Source organism: Orcinus orca, chromosome 10, assembly GCF_937001465.1.
Source record: "Orcinus orca chromosome 10, mOrcOrc1.1, whole genome shotgun sequence".
Lineage (NCBI taxonomy): Eukaryota > Metazoa > Chordata > Mammalia > Artiodactyla > Delphinidae > Orcinus > Orcinus orca.
Window position 1 is genome coordinate 68,398,502 of NC_064568.1, and position 26,111 is coordinate 68,424,612.

Here is a 26,111-nt window from a genome sequence, read left to right on the forward strand (position 1 = left end):
AGGAACTCCATTATTCTCACTACCTCCTCCCGCCAAACGTATGTAAAGATCCGGGCTCCACAATTTTCTAAAAGCATTGGCTGTCCCGGGGCTCCGCGAGCTTGTTTCACAATTCAGATAACTACTAACTTTTCCGTTTCAGACTTTTAATAATTGAAAGAGGGTATCCGCAGCTCAGAAATCGATCTACCGTGGCTGTGCAGCGGTGAGAGCGTCCTGCGTGTGAGGCGGGGGCGTGTCGGGAAAGAAAAGGGACACCCTGCGGCGCGCTGCCCAGGGGGTTGGCCGGAGTCCGGCCTTCCCGGCGTGCCCCGCGCGCCGAAGGGGTACTCTTAACGTGAAGCGCCGGGTGACTCAGCCGTGTGGCCGCGCGGGCCGGGGCGGGGGCTGGGGGGCGCGCGCCGCTGCGGCCCGGGCGGTCCGAGGGGCGGCTGCTTGCGGCGCCGTGTGCGCGCGCCTCCCGGGCGGATTCGGCCCCCGAGCGCGAGAGCGCGGCGGGGAGCTTCAGGTAAGTGGCGGCACGAGACCGTTCGCCTCGAAGACCCGGCGGGCCGAGTGCGGCAGCGGGCCTGGTCCCGGAAGGTACCTTTGTGTCGTGGGTAGGGGGCCGACTCCTCAGGACGCCGCTCGGGCGGCAGCCCGCCGGGTCGGACCCCCAGTTTGAAAGCCCGCGGGGCTACAGTCATCTTGAGGCACAACGTTGGCAAATGGGTTCCAGGCGCCAGTTTCCGTGCTGAGGGTAAAGCTTGGTAATCCGGGGAAGAAGGGGGGTCGCCTTGTGTGGAAATCGTCAACACAGTCGTGGGGACAACTAAAGTATAACTTGACTTTCCTGCAGGCCTTTGGTGTTTTGAATCCCAACAGAAGAGGAATGATGAGAGCCCCGAAGTGTTTATTGATAAAACATTTGCAGACGTGTTTTTTCTGGCAGTTAATTGAATCATTAAAAATTAGGTAGTTGGTCGGACTTCTCGCTCTTTGCACCCCTGCTTCAGTCTTCCTTCTCTGCCACCCACAAATTACTAGCTTTCATCAGTGCCTCTGAGTGTAGAAGAGCTGGGGGGGCCTCAACTGGTAATTTTCTTTTAAATAAAACCGTACTTTTTATAGCGTTCAGTGTTTTCGGGTTTAAAAGCCTAGTTCTGCACTATCAAAAAAAAAACAACCTTCTATTTTGGAGTTTGTGATTCTTTCTGAAAATTCCTGGATTGATCCGATTTATTTTTAAAGGAGAAAGCAGCGAACAAACAGGATAAACAGACTGAGGAACTGTTTAACCAGTTTATGAAAATGAATTTTCCAGGCCCTTTGATTGTGCCCCTTGTTAGCTGTTAAACAACTAGCTGCAGCTGTTACCTGAGAAATTAAGGTTCTTTTTTTAATGGTCCTCCAAACAGTGTTGTAGTTATAGCAGTTGAATTTGAAGAATCCGGTTGAAGAACTCCACCCGTAACTCCTCTTCCCCACCCCCCGACCCAAATTCTGGGACAGTAGGTCTCAAACATAAGTTTGCTCCTTAAAAGTACCAATGCCCCTCCCAGAATTTTTTTTTATAATTTTTAAAATTGTTTATACAATTTTTAAAGGTTACTTTCCATTTACAGTTATTACCAAATATTGGCTCTACTCCCCGTGTTGTACAGTACATCCTTGAGCCTTACACCCAATAGTTTGTACCTCCCACTGCCCCAGCCCTATATTATTCCACCCCCACCTGCTAACCACTTGTTTTTTCTCTGTATCTGTGAGTCTGCTTCTTTTTTGTTATATTCACTGGTGTGTTGTATTTTTTTTAGATAACACATGTAAGTGATATCATACAGTATTCGTCTTTCTCTGACTTTTCACTTAGCATAATGCCCTCCAGGTCCATCCATGTTGCTGCAAATGGCAAAATTTCATTCTTTTTTTATGATTGAGTAGTAGTCCATTGTGTGTGTGGTGTGTGTGTGTGTGTGTGTATTCTACATCTTCTTTATCCATTCATCTGTTGATGGACACTTAGGTTGCTTCCATATCTTGGTAATTGTAAATAATGCTGCTGTGAACATTAGGGTACATATATCTTTTCCAATTAGTGATTTTGTTTTTTTCAGATATATAGCCAGTAGTGGAATTGCTGGGTCATATGGTAGTTCTGTTTTAGTTTTTTGAGAAACCTCCGTACTGTTTTCCACAGTGGCTGCACCAATTTACATTCCCACCAACAGTGTACAAGGGTTCCTTTTTCTCCACATCCTTGCCAACATGTTTTATTTGTGTTCTTTTTGATGATAGGTGTTCTGACAGGTGTGAGGTGATATCTCATGTGGTTTTGATTTGTACCTCTCCCAGAAATTTGATTCTGGAGATCAGTGATGGGTTTCCGAGTCTGCATTTTAAGCAAGCACCCCCTCCCTTGGTCTGTTATTGGTGATCCAGGGACTACACTTTGAGAAACACCAAAATAGGGTTGCCCTGAGAATTTTTAGAACTGCCCAACTTCCTTATCCCTTTATTGATTTACTCTCCCCTGCCCCCTAACCAATCATAAGCCAAGAAGATCAGACTCTTTGGAAGGAAACTTTAGAAAAGATAGTGCTTTCTTAGACTCTGACACCAGGGTAGGAAGTACTTTCATACATATTATAATATTGCCTTAGAGATGGTCTGTGCCTGGTAATCTGTCCTTTTACCTTCTGGGAGCTGCTTCCAGTAGCATCAGCTCATAAGTTATGCCGTTAGGCCAAATCTTCCCCCCTCCCAACTAATTTAGTCTCCTTCCCCTTAGAACCAGGACAGCCAGTGCCTTGTATTTCCCATTGCCTTGAGCTCTCAGATATCCTGGTATGTAGCAGTACCAGTAGCATTTATGAGGGCTTTCAGGTCATCTGAACATTAATTCAGTCATCAGATACCCCAGTAACGCCTGTTTTGTGCAAAGCACTGTAGTAGGCCATTTTAGCAACAACGTTGCAAAGATGTCATAGAGTTGCCTTGCTCCCTTGAGGTAGATTTGAGGGCTGGATAACCTCTGCTCCCAAAGCTTTTTGTTTCTTAGTTCTTCTTCAAATAGATGTGTAGGGATGAGATTAGAGTTAGACTGTGTGTTTCTGACTTTTTTTCTGTCTTTGGTTTCTTCTTGGCATCTCATTTTTCTTACTAATCTTTTTCTGTTGATTCACAAAATACCATGTCTTTCCTTCTATAGCCCTGGGCTTTCCGATTATTGTGTCTTACTCTGCCCCTGAATCTGAGCATGCCTACTCCTCCTTGGCTAACTGGAGTAAAGTTTAGGGAAATTGTTGGCATACTGAATGATTTCTAGTTGGAAGACCCAGAGTCATGGAAATATGAGGCTTAGAGCTATAAGGGAACCTATTACAAATTTATCTATTGCAATCCTCTTGCCTTTTAAGATGAGGAATCTGAGAGATGAGACGGCAGAGTGAGGACTCCTGGCTCCTAGCCCAGTGTTCTTTCCACTAAATCATCTCAAGAAAAATGCTTCAAAAATGGAAAAGGCGGGCTTCCCTGGTGGCGCAGTGGTTGAGAGTCCGCCTGCCAATGCAGGGGACACGGGTTCGTGGCCCGGTCTGGGAAGATCCCACATGCCGCGGAGCGGCTGGGCCCGTGAGCCATAGCCGCTGAGCCTGCGCGTCTGGAGCCTGTGCTCCGCAACGGGAGAGGCCATAACAGTGAGAGGCCTGCGTACCGCAAAAAAAAAAAAAGGAAAAGGCTTAGAGAAGTTCAGTTATAAGTAGATAAAGAAAACTGAGAGACTTTCACATGAGTACAGAAGCAGTATTTGGAAAAATGGAGATTGAAGGAGAGTATTTTCTACCACATAAATCAGGAAGATTGGGAACACTAAAATAAGGAACTCTGAAGCTTGGAATAAGTAGTAATAGAACAAATAAGAGCAATTAGTTATCTTGTAATCCCAAGAAATGTTATGAACTCGGTATTTTTTTTTAAATTTGGTAAAGGTTAAAGTAAGTACGTTGGTGAATTTTTTTTTTTCTTTTTTTTTTTTTTTTTTGCGGTACGCAAGCATGTGGGATCTTCCTGGACCGGGGCACGAACCCGTGTCCCTGCATCGGCAGGCAGACGCTCAATCACTGCGCCACCAGGGAAGTCCCGGTGAATTTTTATTAAATGTTAGATGTTTGAGCAATGTCCAGAATCTTTTGAAGTTGTCGCATAACTGTACTGTTGTCCTTACCCAAGTTATTAGGTATCTCTGTGGGAGACAGAATATAAGACTGATCTAACTGCTAATCTGATTCAATATACTTCTTATGAGAAATGAGATTATTGGAATAGTATATGCATTTCTGGAATCATAGGAAGGAAAGAAGTATGGATGAAAGAAGAGAACCCTTTGCTGTTTTTGCTTAGAGTCCCCAAAGTAGACATTGTTTTTTGTTTTTTGAAATACATTTATTTATTTATTTATTTTTGGTGGCATTTGGGTCTTTGTTGTTGCGCCCGGGCGTTCTCTAGTTGCGGCGAGCAGGGGCTACTCTTCGTTGCTGTGCGTGGGCTTCTCTTTGTTGCGGAGCACAGGCTCTAGGCGTGTGGGCTTCAGTAGTTGTGGCACGCAGCTCTAGACCGCAGACTCAGTAGTTGTGGCTCATGGGCTTAGTTGCTGTGCAGCATGTGGGATCTTCCCAGACCAGGGCTCGAACCCGTGTCGCCTGCATTGGCAGGTGGATTCTTTTTTTTTTTAATTAAAAATTTTTATTTTATTTATGTTTTTGGCTGTGTTGGGTCTTTGTTGCTATGTGCGGGCTTTCTCTAGTTGCGGTGAGTGGGGGCTATTCTTTGTTGAGGGGTGCAGGCTTCTCATTGTGGTGGCTTCTCTTGTTGTGGAGCACAGGCTCTAGGCGCGCGGGCTCAGTAGGTGTGGCTAGGGGGCTCAGTCGTTGTGGCTCACGGGCTCTAGAGCGCAGGCTCAGTAGTTGTGGCGCACGGGGTTAGTTGCTCCATGGCACTGGGATCTTCCCGGGCCAGGGTTCGAACCCGTGTCCCCTGCATTGGCAGGCGGATTCTTAACCACTGCACCACCAGGGAAGTCCATCCCAAAATAGACATTGTTGGATTGTTCTTGTATATTCATGAAAGTAGAATTAGAAATAGTAAGGACTTAGTAATTAGTAGACATCGTTATGTTCCAGACACTGTGCTAAATGTTTTTACATCCATTGCCTCATTTAATTATCTCCATTTTATAGCCAAGGAATCTAAGACACAAAGAGCTTAAGTTTACCCAAAGTCATACACTGTGTAAGTGGCAGAGCCAGCATTCAAATTTAAACTGACTCCAAAGCCATTACAATTTATGCTCAATAGTGCCCTCATTATACTTCATTGGGCAGTGGTTAAGAATGTGGGCTTTGGAGCCAATTTTAACTGGGTTTAAGTCTTAGTACCTTCATTTACTAGCTTGGATATTCATCAGTTTCTATGTCTCCGAAAAAGAGGTTGTAATAGTACCTACCTCAGAGGGTTATTAGGATTGGGTTAATTCATGTAAAATGCTTTGATTTGCACCTGACTATTGTGAGTTCCCAGGAGATGCTGGCTGTTAACTGTTTTTTTTAAAATATTTTAATTTAAGAAGATATTTTCTTTAGATTCAGATTGTCCTTTCCAGCATTGAAATATTAAGGCTTTTATGATAAGTATAGGTAATTAAACTATCTCTGTTCTTATTATAACATGGAGGCGGGGCTTACTAATATTTTGGAAAGCACTGGGGTGTAGTAGAAAGATCTGTGACATGATTTGGTTAAGAAGATTATTAAAGAAAGTTCACCTTCCTTAGAATAAAACAGCTAATGATCTACACTTCTATATGAAGATCACAGTCCATACCTTAAAACCATGTAAGATGCCTTCAGTGTGTTTGCCCTAAGTCTCTTTTTTTGTGGGAGAGGGTAAAATTTAATTTCTGCAGTTGTATCTGTGTATTAGTTTGCTAGGACTGCCCTAACAAAGTACCACAAACTGTGTGACTTAAACAACAGAAATTTATTTTCCCACAATCCTGGAGGCTGGAAGCCCAAGTTCAAGGTGTTGGCGGGGTTGGTTTCTTCTGAGGCCTCTCTCCTTGGCTTGGAGGTGGCTGCCTTCTCCTCCCTGTGTCTTCACATGGTTAGTCTTCCCTCTGTGTCTGTATGTGTCCTCATCTCCTCTACTTAAAAGGACACCATTTGTATTGGATTAGGGCCCACCCTAATGACTTCATTTAATCTTAATCACCTCTTTAAGGCCCTATTTCCAGTCACATTCTGAGGATTTAGGGTAATGGACTTCAACATATGAATTTTGAGGGAAACACAATTTAATTTAGCTCATAACAATCTGTTTAGGGAATTAAATGTCAGGTAATCTGAATGTTCCATTGCCCTAATTGTTGAGCACCCTCTGACTTGGGATTCCAGCATCATCCTTTATCCTGTGCCTACCCACCTGTCCTACCTTCTGCCTGTTCCTTAGAACCATGCTTGCTGTTGAGTACCCTAGGAAGCACACCATGCCTCCACATTAAGCCCTTGTGTTGGATTAAGCTACCAAGATTATTCTGTCATCCTATTGAATAATCTGCTTGAGAAACTATTTCATGTTTTTAACCTGAATTCCTAATTTGTCTTATATTCCTAATATTTCTTCTTTAATCTAGATGGAAAAATGTCCAAATCTCTTTAGTAATATATCATTTTCTTCTGAAACTTTAAAAAATTTCTTTTAAACTGTTCTAAGCTTTAAAAATACTCCAAAAAAAAAATACTCCAACATTTTCTTGAAGAGTTCCCTGTTTTTACAGATACATTTTCCTTTCTCATTTTAAAAGTAATAACACATTCATTTTAGAGACTTTGGCATACTCAATAAAACAATTTTTAAAAATCACATATGATAAGCCTACAATTAAGGGAGAATAGTTGTTTATATTTTTAATCTTTTTTTCTGTGACTATACTTATTGTTTCAACCTGCCCTTTTTAAGTCTAGTTTATCAGTACTGTTTCATGCTATTTTAGTTATTATTCTAAAACTTTTTTAGCCTTTCAGCATATGAATTATATTGATTTTAGAATGTTAAGTCAACCTTTGCCATATGTATTATCCTTTTTGATGTATCTGGGTTTGATTTTTTAATAATTTGTATAGGATTTTGTGCTTATGAGAAAAAGTCATCTGTAATGCTTTTTGGTAATGTTCTTGTCAGGTTTTGGGTCAGTATTATGCTGGCCTCAGAAAATGAATTGGGATATAGGTTCTCTTTTTCTGTTCTCTGGAAGCGTTTGTATAAGATTGATGTAATTTCTTCCTTAAAGGCGTGGAAGAATTTGCTAGTCAGGCCACTTGGTCCTGAAGTTTTCTTTGAAGGACAGTTTTAATTATGGAATATGGTTCTGTGTAGTATTTATATATCATCAAAATAATCTATGTCATCTATCTATTTGTATATAAATATACACACATGTATATTAAGCTGCTTATTGAAGGGAGTTGATGTATACATTGTGGAGACTGGACTAGGCCATCAGGAACGCAGGCTGGGACTCTAGGGCAGGAGTTGAAGCTGCATTCCAGTCAAATTTCTTCTTCCTCAGAGAAACCTCAGTTCTGCCCTTAAAGCCTTTCAGTTGTTGGATCAGGCCCACCCACATTATCTAGGATAATCTTCTTTACTTAAACTAAAATGATTAAAGACTTTAATCACATCTACCAAATACCTTCACAGTAACATGTAGATTAGTGTTTGATTGAATAACTAGGACTGTAGCCTCAAGGGTTGCCATATAAAACTGACCATCACAGCTTCTCTGCAGTCTTGGCTATCTTACTAGTTGTCTAATGCCTTCAAACAAATGGGGTTTATTTTGGTTTTTGTTTTCTGTTTTCCCCATCCCATTCTGATAATTGCATTATTCCAGGGCATAGGACTTGCCAATGCGTGGAAGTCACGGTGGGTGTGGGGAGGAAGGCAGACTTCAACTTGGCACAAGGAAAAAAAAATTTTTTTTCCCTTGAGGATTGCTGGGCACCAATAGGGTGAGCTAAGCAAGAGATTCCTTATTTTGGGATTTTTTAGGTAGGATGGACTGAACTAATAGAAGTGTTTTTGTAGTCCTAGATGGAAGGTGATTTGGGACCCAGATTTTTTTTGAGAATTATGATTGGTAAAATTGTGGGGGGAAATTGGGAGCCCATCATCAGGTTGCCAGCCTTTTAGGACATTAAAAAAAAAATCTGACTATCATTTTCTGTCACCATTATGTTGTAAAAGAAAAGACATTTAATATCAGAAAAGAAGTAAAGATTTAATTTAGGTACCAAGAAAGCATTATACTAATATATACCATAATTTTCAATTCACATTTTAATATTTTTGAAATCAGGCTGTATCTTAAAATCATGTATATATTTAATATAATAGTGCTTTCCTGAAACGCTGTTATTATATTGATGTCTTAGGCAATGTCACGTGTCTTAGAACTGGGATAATAATTGTGTGTGTGTGTGCCCGCCCCCATGTGTTACATCATCTCCACTGTCCTCATTTTTGCTAAGAGTCGGTGAAAACTTTTGATGCTAATTGATACTGGTCCTTGAACCATCTTCTGACACAGTGATTTTGGATTGTCTCCAGAATTTTCAATGTTTGTTCTATTGCTACAGTACCGATCCATGGATCTGTCCCCTAAGACCTTCCGATCTTTTCTTACTGTACAAAAACTTAGCTCTTTCTTATAAAACGGCCTACTGTATTGAGTAATACATTTAAAAATTTTTAATTGCACTCCCTTGTACTGTTTAAAGACATTATTGCTAATAGTATATCTCTTGGATATTTCCTGGAAGTTTGCCATTAAGTAATCTTTAACAGCTTGTGTATCTCTTCCTATAGAGAGTTTTAGATAATAGCAAGCAGAAGAGCGCCCTGGACATTAGGGACCTCATATGTTGACTGGCTTTTTCTTAGGAGTCATGAGCTTTGCCTGGTCTGTTATGTACCTTGGATTGTTCCTAGCTTAAAGGTGTCATTAGAATGACCATAACTAGTTGAATCCATCAAAAGATAGAAGCACCTGTGTAGAAATTTACAGAATTTGATCTACCCTGTTTTTACGTAATAAAGTTGAAAGTTACAGCAGAATTAGGTAAGGTCTTAATTTGAACTTGGGGAACTCAGATTGTAAAATCAACCCCTATCTGGAGTTAATTGATTTAGAGGTCATCTCAAAGCAACTATTTAAACAGAAAAGGTGCTAGGTGTGCCTGTTACTGGCAAAGAAAGGTCATATGTCCTGGCTCCAGACCTTGGGCTTGAAATCATATCTCCAAACCTGTGAAACTTACGTAGAATTCATGAAGTAAATCAGACCTATAAGGAGAGGTAACACAGCTTGAGGGTAACATGCATTTGACTCGAGCCAGAAGCCTGGATTTTGAAGCCTGGCTCTACTATTTATTAGCTATGTGACTGTGGGAACTTAACCTCTTTCTTCCTCAGTTTCCTCATCTGTAAATAGGGGTAACAATAGTACCTACTTCATAAAAGTTTTTTTTTTGAGTATTAAGTTAAATTATATAAAGTACTTAGAATAATATGTAGCACATGATATATGTTAAATCAGTGAAGTTTAAGTCCATCTGGACTTAAGATGGAATGTTTGTGGTGATTCGGCATATTGAAGAATCTCAACTGATTGATTTGGTTCCAGTGTAAAATGTGTTCTTGAGTAACTGGGTTTAGATTTGATTATTAGTTTAAGGATATAAGAAAACTTTGCATTTTGAAAGAGTGTTGCAATATTTAAGAACTTCTTGAGATATACTAGATTCAAAAGTTTACTTTTTTAGGATTTACTAAAGGTTTTTTGAGTACTTAGAGATTTGCTTGGGAGGCAGTTAAAGTGCTAAAACAAGAAAAGAACATATTAAGATGATAAGTATAGTTTAAAATGTTTGGCAATATCAAACTTAGGATCGTGGTTTTAGGGGATTAAACTATATTTGTCTTATTTTATCTTTTAAACTGAGTAGTGAGTAAAAATATTATTGTTATTTAAGTCTTTTTTTAATAGGTAATTTGATAAAGTTGTAAAGGAAACTGTTTAAAGGCCTTTAGGCAGTTATAAATTGAATGTAAGGTCTTAAGTCTTAATTTAAATCCAAGTAACTGTAATATAGTCTCTTCTGGCACAAAAGCTGTTCTTGGGCATAAATTATATTGACAAAAAGGTACTAAGGGCGGTAAGTTAGGGATGTCAAGTAGAGAAGAGGAAAATATATCCAAGCGGTTATAATCTTGTCACTGCTGTCCTTGTGCCTTTTTTTTTTTTTTTTTTTTTGCGGTACGCGGGCCTCTCACTGATGTGGCCTCTCCCGTTGCGGAGCACAGGCTCAGTGGCCATGGCTCACGGGCCTAGCCGCTCCGCGTCATGCGGGATCCTCCCGGACCGGGGCACGAACCCGTGTCCCCCGCATCGGCAGGTGGACTCTCAACCACTGCACCACCAGGGAAGCCCTGTCCTTGTGCTTTTATCTGCCAGCTTGCTAGCCTGGCCTCAGCAATTCATAGAGGAAAATGAAGGAGAAGGGATGTGGAATCAGAGGCGTTCCTGCCTTTCTGTGGAATTGGAATGCCCTCTTCTCTCCTTTATCTCTTCTCTTGTTACGGCTTTCTTCCAAGGTAGAAATGAGGAAGAGAAATGGTTCTGGCAACAGATATCTTCAAATGTTATGCCTTGCCCAACTTGTATAGTTTTTTTGCCTTAAATTCTATTTCCTAGCCTATTAATGTAGTTTCACCAAGTTCTTGGGTATTTCCCTTTTCTCCCCATCTTTGCGCATTTTTCTGTTGGGTTAGTTTCATGCATTTTCATAAGCCCTTGAATATTGTGATAATAACTCTTTGTAAAAGTCTGTTGCAAATACAGTTTTTCAAGTATTTTTTTTCCTTTATAGGATTCCTTGCCATACAAAAGTTTAAAAAAAATTTTGTAGTTAGATTTGTCTTTCTCTTCTTTTTTAGCTTTTGGGTTTTTTGGTCTTGATTAAAAAGGCCTCCCTACTCTAAGTTTGTAATCTCCTAGAATATTCTTTAAAAAGAATATTGTTGTGGTTCAGTCTCTCATTCATGAGATGAAAGGGTATACCAGATGAGTTGTTCCCAAACATAGCTAGTCCACAGGATCAGCTGAGGAGTTTGTTAAAAATTCACATTCTTGGGACTTCCCCGGCAGTCCAGTGGTTAAGACTCCGCGCTTCCACTGCAGGGGCATGGGTTCGATCCCTGGTCAGGAAACTAAGATCCCACATGAAAAAAAAATTCACATTCTCAGATCCACCCTAGACCTACTAAATCAGAATCTCTGGGGAACAGGGCCAAAGAATGTTTTTAACAAGTTCTGCTAGGTGATTCTTATTATCAGCTAGACTTGAGAACCACTGGACAAAATAATCACTAAGGTCTCTTCTGATCCTGAAATATCACTTTTCTGTATTTTGTAACTCTTTGTGTTTCACATTCTCAACAACTAGGATTGTAAGCTCTTTGAAAGTAGGCAGGACTGTGTCTTAGGTACTACCCTTCTTGCTGTCAACCCACAGAGATCCTTTCATGCCTAGACAATTCCAATAACCTCTTACTCTTCTAGTCCATCTGTGGTTGTATTTATCTTAAAGCAACATGTTGAACATGACACTTCTCTGTGTAAAAACTTTGGCTACAAGACAAAGTCCTAACTCTATTTTACTTTATAACTCAAGGCCTCCGTAAGCTAGCTCCAGCTTGGTTTTCAACCTTATCTTCTAGGGCTGTTGTATACAGCCATCTAAGTCGTGCGTTGTACAGCTCCTTAAATGATGGTGTGCATGGGGTTCCCTGAAGTCGTATGGTATGGTGATTCTGATTTCTCCCACCCTTAACTCTAACCTGGTTGCTCTCCCCACAGCCTGCACTCCTTCATATAGTATAAAGCCTGTTCACACTTACTCTCCTGCTTATTATACACCATTCACCCTGTCTAAAATGCTCTTTCCTTTTTTCTCTATCAAAGTTCTACCTATTAACATCTAAGAGTGGAGTATTAAACAGCCATTAAAAAGAATGAGGAAGACTTCTAATCACTCCTATGGAGTGAATTTGAGATACATTGTTAAGTACAAATAGCAAAGTACAGAACTGGATACGGTATTCCATCTTTTGTATAAGAAAAAGAATTAAGAATTTATATGTATATACACACATTATGCTTATTTCTATAAATAGAAACATGAAAGATAAATTAATAAAACTAGTTATCTGTAGGGAATAGATAGGAAAATATTGGAGGGAAAGGGGAAGGGAGAGACACTTCTCTGAGCATTCCTTTTTTGTAACACTTTAACTTTTGAAGAATGTAAATGTTTTACATATTCAAAAATTAAATTTAAAAATAATGAAAAATAAGCTATAATTGAGTGTTTAAAAATGAACCTAAATTACAGGACATACAGAGAAAAAATAAAAATAAAATAACTTGACGTAGCACACTGACTACATCCCTAGTGGGGTATACTTTAAGGACAAAAAGAATTGACCCCCAAAAAGACTTAAACTCAGTAGGTTTATTGTTAGTAATATTAATGTTATAATTTAAAAACTAGTTTATGAACCAAGATTTTCATTGTGAGAGAAAAGATATAGTACTAATATAAAGTAAGTAAAAAAACCATAATGTTGAATTTGAGTTGAAAATATCAATATAAACTCTTTTTTTTTCTTTTTTTTAATCCCCAACTTTGCTTCTAGACCATTTCAGGAGACAGTGACATCTCAATAGCTATGAAGACACCTAGTGCTCAGATCCTGATTTATAAATGCTTTTGTCCACTAAAAGGAACAAAGGCTCCAGGGAGGAATAGCTGATTCTAGGTCTCGGTCAGAGATGGTAAAAGGTGAGCTTAGACAAATCTTGTACAAAATAAAGTAGAATAGAATAAAATAAAATAAAATTCCTCTCATGCAAATAAAAAATAAAGCTGCTATGAACTTTCATTAAAAAAAGAAAAATCTTGTACAGGAAGTAGCCTTATCAGCCAGTAGAATTGGGGTTAAATGACACAGATGAAGGCTTGAAGGGAACCATATTAGCCATAACTGGGACTATTTATTTTATTTGGTTGTGCTGGGTCTATTTGGTTGTGGCAGGCGGGCTCCTTAGTTGTGGCATGTGGGCTCCTTAATTTTGGCTCGCAGGCTCCTTAGTTGTGTCATGTGAGTTAGTTGCGGCATGCATGTGGGATCTAGTTCTCTGACCAGGGATCGAACCCAGGCCCCCTGCATTGGGAGCAAAGAGTCTTAACCACTGTGCCACCAGGGAAGTCCCACCTGGGACAATTTGAACCAAAAATTGGACAATTTGAAAAAATATGATGGTAATGGATTGTTATAATACATTAGATTAAAACAGATCTTTGAGTTCATAATAATACTTAAAAGGAAGATAAAGGGAGAGTGAAGAAATAGTTCTACTTAACAGAAGAATGCTAGACAATAAATGTAGGAGGAATGATAAAATTAGAAAGTCATCATTTTGTAGTCCCAAATGTAATAATTGATTCAGGCAAGAATCATCAATAGATGCTAAAACCACTGGGTGAAAAGTTATTGGGAGATAGGGTATTAGATCTCTCTTTACAATGGATGGACCTATAGTCACCACTTTAACCACATGATCAAACTTATCCCCTGTAGTGGGATAGCCTGGCATTATGTGCCTCTGATGTGATGGCATTTGGAAGACTCACCTGTCACCTATACATGTACATATTCTTGTTTAAGAAAATTAAATTTGTATCTGATCACGTGGAAACAATCAGATGGATGTTAGAACTGACCTAGACTTTAAATTTTTAAAAAAATTTATTTTATTTTTTTATTGAAGTATAGTCTATTTACAATATTGTGTTAGTTTCAGGTGTACAGCAAAGTGATTCAATTATGTTTTTTCAGATTATTTTCCATTACAGTTATTATAAGATACTGAATATAGTTCTGTGTTATATAGTGAATCCTTGTTGCTTATCTGTTTTATGTATAGTAGTTTGTATCTGTTAATCCCATACTCCTAATTTATCCTCCCCCCCTTTCCCCTTTGATAGCCTTAAGTTTGTTTTCCATGTCTGTGAGTCTGTCTCTGTTTTGTATATAGGTTCATTTGTATTATTTTTCAAATTCCACATATAAGTGGTATTATAATATTTGTCTTTGGCTTACTTAGTATGATACTCTCTAGGTCTAACCATGTTGCTGCAAATGGCAATATTTCATTCTTTTTTATGGCTGAATAATATTCCATTGTGTGTGTGTGTAGATATCTACCAGTCATCTGTTGATGGGCCCTTGGGTAGTTTCCATGTCTTGGGTATTGTAAATAGTGCTGCTGTAAACATTTGGGTGCATGTATCTTTTTGAATTAGAGTTTTTGTCTTTTCTGAATATATGCCCAGGAGTGGATCATATGGTAGCTCTATTTTTAGCGTGGAACCTCCATACTGCTTTCCATAGTAGCTGCACTAATTTACATTCCTACCAACAGTGTAGGAGGGTTCCCTTTTCGGACCTAGGCTTTTTTAAAAAGTCAATTTCATGTAAAACAAAACAATCCCCCCCAAACTGCGGGGGGTGGTGGCGGTATAGAATATGCAAGATTAAAAAACTCAGAAAAACCAAATGTAAGGAATGAGCCTTGATTGAATTATGGATCCAAAAAAAAAGGTTCTGAAAGAAAATATGAGGCCAGTTGTGTAAATTTGATTATGGGTTATATATTAGTATTATGGAATTGTTCATTTTCTTAGATGTGAAAACAGTACTGTTGTGTTTTTTAAGAGAATGTTCTCAGAATATGCTTGCTAAAGTAACTGGGTGAAGTGTTGTGATGTCTGTAACTTTAAAGTGATTCAGAAAAATGTGTGTGGTGGGAGAGCACAGGCTCACACACAGATGAGGCAGATAATCATTGGTAAGTCTGGCAGATATATAAGATTTTACTGATTGTAATGATTTTTTCCATTTTCCTGTAGATTTGAAAAGTTTCAAAATAAAAAGTTGAGGAGAAAATCTTATCTTTACTTCAGAGCCCAGCTCAGATTTTGTCTCATATGAAGACTTCCTTTTCCCAACCATACAATCTAGAGGTGATTTTCTCTAACTTTTATGTTTATCTTAAAACCTGAATGCCACATGAGAGCTACCTGAGAAGTTGACTTTTTTAAAAATTATAAATTCCCAGACCCCACTGTAAAGACAGGCCCGAGAATCTGGAACCACTGGTTTGAATCACTTACTCTGTATTTATTACATAAATTTGCTTATCTTTTTCATATATCCCCACCTAACCAGTCGGAGCTTAGGGCTAACCCTTGATAATGTTGCTCATTGTGTCCCGCAGTGCTGGCACAAAGTGCCGTGTGCCTTCCACACAGTAGGTGTTTGGAAAATATATGCTGACTGTATATGTTGACTGTTGATAATCTGAAGAGACTACCAGAAACTTCTCTATAATTTTGAGAGATTTTAAAAAAAGAAACCTAGCTGATAAAAGTGCTTTTAGTCAGTACAAAAGGTCCATTAGAAAACTGTACAGTTTTTAGTTCTAAAACTACAGGTTTGGTTTACAGAAATAACATGTTTGTTATCAGCAAATGTTTGAAATTAAGACTTAACAGTGGTGGGCTTCCCTGGTGGCGCAGTGGTTGAGAGTCCGCCTGCCGATGCAGGGGACACGGGTTCGTGCCCCGGTCTGGGAAGATCCCACATACCGCGGAGCAGCTGGGCCCGTGAGCCATGGCCAGTGAGGCTGCGTGTCCGGAGCCTGTGCTCCACAACGGGAGAGCCCACAACAGTGAGGGGCCCGCGTACTGCAAAAAAAAAAAAAAAAATGAGAGCTGTCTGTCAGTCCTCTAGTTAGGAGAGAGTTCTAAATCATGCATATTCCTGTCTTCCAGGATTTCTCCCTGATCAAGCAGACAGTTCAGGATACACAGTCCAAGGATGAATGTTCACCGTGGCTCTGAGAGCGACAGGTTACTGTGGCAGGAGGCCAGCTGCCTGATGGATGAAGCCTCAGCTGCAGCCCAAGAAAGAGAAGCAAATAGCCCGGCTTCTTCTGGTCTTCAAAATCTTACTTATCCTCTAGGTCCCAGGAATGATGGTACGATGATTAGATCTTGACTTAATGTGGAGGGCTTTCTGACACCTCAGCACCTATTCTGCCCAGAAGGCATAAATGTTCTTAATAAATAAAATATCCAGTTAATTAGCTTCGCTTATATACCACAGTTATATAAATCTATCACAAAAAACCTCCACTTATTTAATCAGTTTAGTACATCTAACTTGGTAATGGTATAAGAAAAATAGTCTCAGGCTTGGAGTCAAGACAGATTCACATTCTAGCTCTGCTGCTTATCAGCTGTAACCATGGATGAGATCCTTAATCTTTCTGAGCCCTGCTTTCTTAATCTAGAAAACAAGGTTGTTAATAAATCTTCTTACCTCACAAGGCTAGAAGACTGTTGAGTTAATGGATGTGAAGGCTTTTGGTAAATTGTCAGGTTCTTTTTAACTTTTATGGAAAACAATAGCAACAATAATAATAGCAATTACCATTTATTGAGCACTCACTGTGCTAGAAACTTTACTGTTTTTAGATCAAGGGAGGCAAACTGTGGTCAAATCTGAATCACTGCCTGTTTTTGTAAATAAAATTTTGAAACACAGCCATCGTGCCCATTTGTTTACGTACTGTCTGTATGGCTGCTTTCCTTCTATAGTGGCAGAGACTGTGACCCACAAAGCTCAAAATATTTACTTTTTAGCCCTTCACAGAAAGTTTGCTGATCCCTGCTTAGATTAATCCTCCTGTTACAGATGAGGAAACTGAAGCTTCAAAAGCTTAGGCATAACTTGCTCAGGTTCACACTGCCAGGAGGTAGGGGACTGGGTGGGATTTAAACCTGTCTTTCCGGCCAGCGTTCGCTGTTATTTTATATATATCAACGGACAAAAAAGCAGTGTGACTGCCACCCTAGAGTGCCCCATTACGGAGAATTTATGCAATGAGTCTCTTTTCCTACTCACCCATTTAAGCAGGGTGGAATCTGAGGCATCCTTCAGGAATCAACCCAATTTAATTGCGTCATAGCTGGGGGAAAATCAAGTGCTCTAAAGAGCTGAATAAGTTAGGTGCCTACTTTCATTTTTAAGAATAGCACTTCGAGTGTTGAAAGCCTGTCTTGGTGATTAAAGCGTTTCTTGCTACAAGCTTGCCCATGGATTGTGTGGAAACTTAGCTCTTTGTAAGTTGAAAATTTATCAGAAGCTCTAGGATATGATCCCTAAACAGGATTTTGGTCTAGATTTTGGTTTCCTTTTCTCTAGAAGTAAATGGGGAAAAAATTGAGTGTACTCTAGCTAACAATGAATTATTGTATACAAACTTAAAATACATGAAGGGCGGGAGTGAGACATTAAGTTGTATCTATAACATTTTATTTCTTTCCAATGTAGGAAAATGTTAGCTAGCCAAATCTAGGTGATGTATACATATTGTATTAACTCTGCTTTGGTATATTTGAAATTTTTCATTAAATAAAAAAAACATTTTAATATTTCAAGAGAACTCCCTATTTAAAAGAATCTTCTAAAAAAAAAGTACAGCTATATAATAAAAGCAGCAAACATCAATTAAAAAGAAAGAATCTTCTGGTAATCCTTTTGAAAATACTTTCCCCTGATTCTCTTCTATATACATCCAGATTTCATATATTTAGTTTTGAGCCTGTTTACGTGATGTGGTATTAATACATTTTTAAGTGCTCTCACATACTTTATTTCAGTTGATAGTCAAACCAATCCTGTGAGGTAGGTGGAGTGAACATTATTTTCATTTTACAGATGATGAATCAGGTTTAGAAAAATCAAATAAATTACTTAAAGAAAATGGCTCTTTGGTGATACCAGGACAAAAACTCAGGTTCCATGAATGAATTCTAATCCAAGACCATCTGCACTGGAACTTTTCTGTTGAGAGCAAGACCTGCCTGTTCAAAAAACGGTGTTGGTAATGTTAGGATTCTCCTGTGTGTAGTGAAAATGCATTTTTCAGTGAATTTCTAGGAAAAGTGACAATTAGAGACTATCACTATCCTTTCTGGAAAATAACATTTAGAAACGTTTTTTAAGAATGTGGAAAACAAATAGTTTTGGCTAACAGAGTTATCAAGTTCCTTAAATAAAACACAGGAAATATGAGTGTTATTTAGAGATAGAAGTGAAAGCGGAAATAAAAAAGCGATGCCTCTGTGAAACGACTAGGGAAGGTTAAGCAGTATGGCAGAGGATTGCTTGTTTTCCACAGAAGTGCTTCTCTAGTGTTTAATTATTTTTAACCATGTGTGTAGTTTACTTTAAAATTGTTTAATCGTTCTATTTTAAAGTGTAGGCATTACTGCCTTGATTCTCTCCTCCCCAGCACACACACACACACACACACACACACACACACACACACACACACACACACAGAAGAAAAAGTTCAGGGGGATCCAGTATGAGTCTCTAGTTTGTGTTTTTTCTTTACGTGTTTTAGGCAAGAGTTTTTGCATAAGGATACTTAAAGTTTGGGTTTTTTTGTTTGTGTAATGGTTTTTGTTCTTGTTTTCTTTAAAGAGGACAAGGTTTATTTTTCCCCAGGGCTTTTTGCTGTCAAGTTATTTTGGTTTGTTTGTATGATCTTTTAGACCTTCCACTTGACTCTGCCTCTCAGCCAGCAAATCTTCAGTTCCCTCACATGATGCCACTTCCTGAAGACATCAAAGGCTCTTGCTTCCAAAGTGGGAATAAACGGAACCATGAACCCTTCATCGCTCCAGAACGATTTGGAAACAGCACTGTGGGCTTTGGCAGTAACGTTCATTCTCAGGCACCAGAGAAAGTGACACTTCTCGTAGATGGCACACGTTTTGTTGTCAATCCACAAATTTTCACTGCTCATCCGGATACCATGTTGGGAAGGTAATTGATAATAATTTCCTTCCACATTCACTCTGTCCTCTGTGAATAGAAATACCTGCTATTTGCCTTGCATTAGATTTGAGCATAAAAACATTTCATTGCTTATTTTTCTACCTTCATACTTTTGCGAGACAGAGGACATAAAAACCTTATATGTGTTGGTGATTTTGGGGGGTGGGTACTTTCATTTACAAAGCCAGTATAGTGAAATAAGCCCCCCTACAAAAGGGAGTGCAAAAGGTCCAAATGGTGTCAATTTCTAATGCCTCCACTACTATTCAAGTTTTCTGAAACTGGATCTTTGTATCTGGCTGTTTTGTTTGACGATTGTTCTCTTTATTCTTCATGTTCCTTCGTCTGTGTTGCTTCATTCAGACTATAGTCTTACCCTCCCCTCACCATCTCCTGCCTCCAGCTTTTTAGGGTTAGAGTTTAGGAATGGAAGGAGTCTACTGACGAGGAGCGCTGTCCAGGAAGTACTTTTAGAGCCTGGGCTGGGAGTTAGGAGATCTCTTTCTGGCCAACTGTAGACCTTAACATGAAGAGCAGATTGGGGTAAGAGTAAAATAATTTGAGTGTATACACACACAAACATTTGGCTTTTGAGGATTTCATCTAGTACTTGAAAGTGGATCTAACCTCACTCTGACTTTGAACTAATTTGAACTGAATTAGAAATCAGAATGGACCACACTAACTTGCTGAATTTTAGGCTAAGTGGAATCTAGCTGTTCAAATATGTGTGTACTTAAACATATACATACAAATTCATGATGAACCATTTTTAACCAGAGCCAAACCTATATATTTCTTAAACATCTGAATTAAGATAGAACATTAAAACATTTTCTAAATTGGCCCTATATCAGACTTGACTTCATGTCCTCAGTCTTGGTATCGCCACCATTTCCCCCCAGGCCCTTCCAGAAAGGCATTCCTCAGGGTAGGCTGTCTGTCTGAAGTAGGTTGCCTCCAAAAGTGGCGCTCAAGGAAAGAAAAGCAAGCATTTTCTGGGTAATAGACCCCTTTATCTACATGGTTCATCAGCTGAGTCAGCCGAGGTCATGAATTCTGAGTTTCTTAGGTTTGTTCTGTCCTGTGGCTACGTAAAGTATTCATAAGCCTAGCCAGTGAGCTTACAGATGTGGGCCACTGGTCACAGGGGGACAAACTAAGAAGCTGAGAATGGATTAATGCAGATCCGTGCCACTACTGGATGAATGACTCTAAGGGGGGATTATATTTATGGCATGTTCACTATTTTGATTCATAGCTGTCTCAGCTACACTTCAACCGGAACATTCCAGAAAAATGTCAGCATCCTTTGAAGACTACTTTTATCTAAATGGATTTCTTATGTATGGTGTAGTGATTTGGAAAGCATGTGAGTCTTTTTCAGACCTTGGAAAACAGCCAGTTCAGGGTGGAGGATAATGGTTTCGAACAGTTGGACAGCAGGGCTTCCCAACAGGTTAAGGAAGGAAAAGGCAGTGAGTCCCCAGTGGGCCAGCTGAAGATACCAGCACCTGCCTGTCCTGGCTTCTCCTTCCACAACTCCTACACAGATGTGCAGCAGGAGTAGTAGAAGTCATGGGGCCAGTTTTACTGGAGGGGATCTGAGAGAGAGAGGAAGGATGGGAAAAGATGAATATAAAAGCAAGACTTCCTCCCTGTGCCCTCATGAGCTCTGAATTCATGCCCAGAGCAGGCCTGCCTCTCTGAAATATGTCAAATTGCTGATGATCCTAATACCTACCCTCCTTTTCTACTTGACCTGAAATTCCCGTCATTAGTTACTCCTTGGATTGAAGAACGGCATTTTCCCCAGAGTTACGCCATTAAAATCTACCAGGAAAGGGGAAGCAGTAACATCTGCACCTACTAATACAGATTCATCTATCAGATTAGATATTGAAAAGCAAAACTCAGAAATATCAAGGATGGTGTGCTGGATAGGTACATGCTGATGGGTGAGGAGGAGGAGACGCTGTCTTCCTGAGCTGCCGGTGCGTGGGCAGGTTCCTGGGCGCTGCGGAGGGCGTGAGAGGCGACTGTCACACCCTCCAGACACTTTCCAAGGGCCACCTCTGCAGGTGCTGTTCTACTTTCTTTGCTGTCGCAGAAGCTCGCTACGGTGGACTGTGAGGGCTTGCTGCTTTGTTCCTCTTGCACTCAAACACTGAAAGCAATTGCTGCCCTCTTTTCCTATCTGAAGGGAGTTTCCTAAGACTTGAGTGTGTCGTATAGGGGTTGAGTCCTAGTGCTGTGTTTTTAACTTACACTGAAAGAGTGGAACGGAGTCTTCCAGAATGAGGTGAAGAAGGGAGAAGTCTCATCTGTGAAGAATCCTGCTGCAGCGGGTAACATTGTTGCCTGGGTATTTTTCAGGATGTTTGGACCAGGAAGAGAGTACAACTTCACACGGCCCAATGAGAAGGGCGAGTATGAGATTGCCGAAGGAATCAGTGCAACTGTATTTCGAACGGTGCTGGTGTGTAGTGGCCTTCTTGTTACATCATCTTCCCTGGGGGCGTGCATGGTCAGAAGCCTTGAGAGTTCCATCAGACTGTGTTCTGACTTTAGGGTTTCTCATTTCTAGTTATTGCCTTTCCCACTTTATTTTCTGTTTCTATAATTCTTAAGTCCTTTTTGCTTGTGTGAGCTCAGTCAGGTATCAAGTTGTGATTAAACATGTCAAGATGGCCAGGAGCCACTTTGCTATCTAATGAATCACCAACTTGGTGATAGTTCTAGTAACCCACCACTTTAATAGAACCAGGAATGAGTAGGGGGTTGAAGAGGGAATTTTTCATGTTGTTCTTTGCCTACATTTCTTCTTCCTAATTTATTTATAGGATTATTACAAAACTGGTATCATCAATTGTCCTGATGGCATCTCTATCCCAGACCTTAGAGATACGTGCGATTATCTCTGCATTAACTTTGACTTCAACACTATCCGATGTCAAGATCTGAGTAAGTGCAGGAGAAGCTGCCAGCTGCGTTTGAGCAGCTGAACTTTGAGTGTGCTTGGAATTGACATTTTTTATTACTAAACAGAAAGCGTTTCAAGTGTGGGTTGAAAATCATCTGTAGAGGCAGAGACGTGGTACTAACCATTCCCTGTCTTGTTTCAAAGCTCTGTGAGAAGTGGAGTAAACAAGAGAACATGTAGTGGGTTCTAAGTCTAGCTCGACCCCGTGAGTCACCAAGCTAATTGCTTCCCTTCTTGGGACCTTGGTGTCCCAACTCTTTAACAAATAAGGATACTGATCCTCAGATATGAGGGAAGGTTCACTAATAAAGTCACACAACATAAATCGGCTGGGTTCTTCTTACAGTTTATCATTATTATTAACTTAGTGTTTAAGTGCTTTATATATGTAAACTTGCATAAGTTTCACAATTAACCCATGAAAGATAGGTGATAATCTCACTTACCAAATGAGAAGATGGAGAAATTAGCTTGTTCAAAGCTCTAAACATTAAAGCTGGGATTAGAACTGATTGTCTGAATATAAACTCCATGCACTTATCATTACCTAGGCTTCCTGAAATGATTTTAAAATTCTTTGAAGTTCATGGTACATTTCCCTGCATATTCCATGAAGTTCTCTAGATGTGTGGGGTCTCTACTGAGTCTAGTACACACTTAGAGCAAGTCCCTTGGTGTCGCCAAACTTGATATCATTCCTCTTCTGTGGTACTCTATGAAGTTGCGGTCCAGAGCATCTTCAGAAGAGGTACTATAAAGAGTCATCCCCAAATGATGGTTCTGTCTCTTGTAGAATTAATGTTTATGTTCTGACATTGCATGTCAAGAAAACCACAGTTGATCAGAATGCTCAGGGTTTATTAAACAGGAGGAGATTGGTAGAATGTGAAAAGTATCTAACATAATAGCCTTGGAGTAGGAGACATACCCTGCCTTTAAATGGGCCACTTCTCTGGACCTTATCAATGATAACAGCTGTTACCTCATAGTCTTTTCACTCCAGTAATTACCTGCATTTGAGCAGAGAGGATGTTCACTTGCCTTTTGTCTCCCAGGTGCTTTACTGCATGAACTGTCTAACGACGGCGCTCACAAGCAGTTTGATCACTACCTCGAAGAGCTGATCCTGCCCATCATGGTGGGCTGTGCCAAGAAAGGGGAGCGAGAATGCCACATCGTCGTGCTGACGGACGAGGATTCTGTGGACTGGGACGAAGACCACCCCCCACCCATGGGGGAGGAGTATTCCCAAAGTAGGAGCCCCTTGCATGATGTACCTGTTTCCAGCAAGAAATGTGCTGCCCAGAGTGGCAGCTAAATCCTAGAACCAGTGTGACTGTCGCTGTTGAGCTGGTGATGAGCACACTCACCTGGATGAGGGTCTTTCCTGCTGGGGAGCACAGGGAACATCGTTATACTTCCCATGCCTACCGCTGGTGTCTGGTACTGTGTCAGTACTGCGGCAGCACATTAAGTGGTGGTGTCATTCTTCTCTCCATTTGTTTCACTTTAAATCCTTTTGAATTGGTAGTAATTCAAAATTCAGAAAATACAAAAGGAAAAGTCTTATTCCCACCCCACCTCATCTACCCAGTTTTCCTCCTCAGTTTCTTTTATATTCTTTCAGATTTATTCAGTGCACATACATAAGCAATTGCATGTTCTTTTCCTAAATGATACCATATTTTAGAGATGTTCTATATCATGTCTTACATTAAAAGCTTCCACAATCTTTTTTATGGCTGAATAGTATTCCATTGCATGATTGTGCTATAATTGATTTAACCAGCCCTTTTGATGACCATTTAAGCTATAAATTATAAATAACGCTGCAGTGAATATCTTTTTAAACAAAGTCTTTCACACATGTATATCTCTACAGAATAATATTCCTAGAAATGAAATTTCTGTATCAAAAGCTTTGTGCTTTTATGATTTTGATAAAATTTGCCAAATTCTCTTTCATAAAGGTTGAGCCAGTTTATACTCACAAGACAATATATGATGGGTTTGTTTCCCATATGCTCACCAAGACAGAGTTTCACTGAACTTTTATCCTTGCCACTCTGATAGGTGAAAAACAGCATCTCACTTGAGTTTTAATTTGCATTTCTCACTTCATGAATGAGACTGAACATCTTTTTAAGAGTCATTTTCATTTCCTTTTCTGTTAACTGTAATCATGCCTTTTGCCCATTACAAAATTGGATTGTTAGTCTTTTCCTTAATGATTTGTAAAATCTATTTGTGACCACTGTCTTTATAGACAAGGAAATTAGCCCTTTGTAATATAAGTTGCAAATATTTTTCCCAGTTGGTTGTCTTCTTAGTTTTGTTTGGTGTTTTTGGATAAGCAGAGATTTTTTTTTTTTATGTAATCAAGTGTATCAGTTTTTCTTTTGTGACTTCTAGGTTTTATGTCATATCCAGAAAGGTCTTTCCTACCCTGAGACTATAAAAATTTCTTGTATGGTTTCTTTCTTAAGGTTGATTTATTATTTAACATTTAATCTGTGACCCATATGGATTTTTTGGCATCAGGGCTCAGGTCATTAGTCTGAATATGTTAGCTCATCTCCTTCCTCTTACAGAGGTATTCACTCCGTGACTAACCCCAGATTTTTTTTCCCCCAGTTCTTTATAGCTCTAAGCTCTATAGATTTTTCAAATATATTGAGAATCGGGATGTCGCTAAAACAGTGTTAAAGGAACGGGGCCTGAAAAACATTCGCATTGGAATTGAAGGTAAGAACATCCCAGTCAATATTCAGCTTGCATGGCTCATGGAGTAGGTTGGATCTGTGGCCACAGCTTTTGCCATTAAAACCTGGCTTCCAAGGGCCTAGAGAATAGACACACATGGAAACTACATTCCTACCCAAGTTTGAAGATTCCTATTTTTGTTTTAGTTTGCCCTTACATTTCCTTGTCATTTTATTTCCAGTTGAAAATGCTTTAAAGCAGCTGTAGGAATAAGTTCTAGTTTACTGCCTCAGGATAAAGAGCAGTGAGGACTAGGCACTGGGCGGGTAAATGTAGCAGAGCTCGTGGGCTCACCAAGTGGGAGGGCCAGCCGTTTAGCCAACAATCTTGGTGAGGATCTTTCTGCGATCTGGAAGGGTCCTTCTGAAAACTATAACTTGGAGACTCATTTTATTCCACTACCACCTTTGGGGAGTGTCTGGATATATTGACAAAACTGCTTTAAATGATTTGAGCAATGGCTCCCAACCTGTGGTCTCCGTGGAAGGGTATTGGAGACTGATTCCTGGAGAGTGCTGAAGCCATTCTGGTCTCCCCTCCATGGGTCTTTGACTCTTTTGTTTTGCTACTCTAGCTGTCTTAATATTGCTCACAGAACCCGTCGTTGTATCCAGCTTAAGTTGGAACTTAACGTTGGAAGAGATTTTTGAGATCATGTATTAAACCTCTTTCTACTGTGTCCTCCTTTGTCTCTTTGGAAACCACAGGGACAGAGTGACAGGGATCACTCCATTTCCCACAGCAGCCCATCAAACTGTCCTACCACGAGAATATTCTTCCACATATATAATAGATAACCTCCTTCCTCTTCTGTCGTCCTTCCAGTTCTAGCCTGTGAAGATATATACTCTGCATAAGATTTCTCCCATATCCCTGTAACTGACTTTCAGATATTTTAGGCAGCATCCCAGTTTTTTCTTTAGGCTTAAACATTTTGCATTTCCTTAACTACTTCTCATACAGGTTGCCCTCTAAGCAATAGAATTAGAGGACTAGAGTAACCATGCCCCAGTAGGATTTTTGTTCTGTAGTTTTGAAGCCAGTAAAATAAAGACTTCTGAAATTAGTAGGAGGCTTCTCCCCCTTCCATTAGAAGGGATAAAATTTTTGTTACTTCCCTTCTAAGGACAAGACCTACTAACCTGAGCAGGAGAGAAGCAAGCATGTAGGTGGCTGGGCCTCAGAGAACGTGGTCACTTCCCTGTAGTTTTCACATAGTCTTGGGATTTGGGAGGAAATTCATGTGGTTAGGAAGAAGGAAGTATGGAAACCAGAGTGAGCAATTTGCTGG

At 39.8% G+C, this 26,111-nt stretch overlaps 1 protein-coding gene across 8 annotated transcripts in view; it reads left to right on the forward strand.

Moving 5' to 3' along the window:
- The first annotated feature begins 343 nt into the window (after positions 1-343).
- KCTD20 (potassium channel tetramerization domain containing 20) overlaps positions 344-26,111 on the forward strand; it is a 29,365-nt gene continuing 3,597 nt past the window's right edge. Inside the window, exons 1-9 of one of the 8 annotated variants that reach the window (XM_033424133.2) lie at positions 345-508; positions 839-1,074; positions 15,069-15,182; positions 15,993-16,198; positions 18,789-19,062; positions 21,451-21,553; positions 21,918-22,038; positions 23,113-23,310; positions 24,692-24,802. In XM_033424133.2, the coding sequence (XP_033280024.1) occupies positions 16,039-16,198; positions 18,789-19,062; positions 21,451-21,553; positions 21,918-22,038; positions 23,113-23,310; positions 24,692-24,802 (967 nt within the window). In that variant the 5' untranslated portion in view covers positions 345-508; positions 839-1,074; positions 15,069-15,182; positions 15,993-16,038. Of the gene's footprint in view, positions 509-556; positions 740-838; positions 1,075-12,792; positions 12,939-15,068; positions 15,183-15,992; positions 16,199-17,653; positions 17,755-18,788; positions 19,063-21,450; positions 21,554-21,917; positions 22,039-23,112; positions 23,311-24,691; positions 24,803-26,111 lie in introns of those variants that run through there. The other 7 variants (XM_033424136.2, XM_033424135.2, XM_033424138.2 and 4 more) reach the window with 7 other exon arrangements.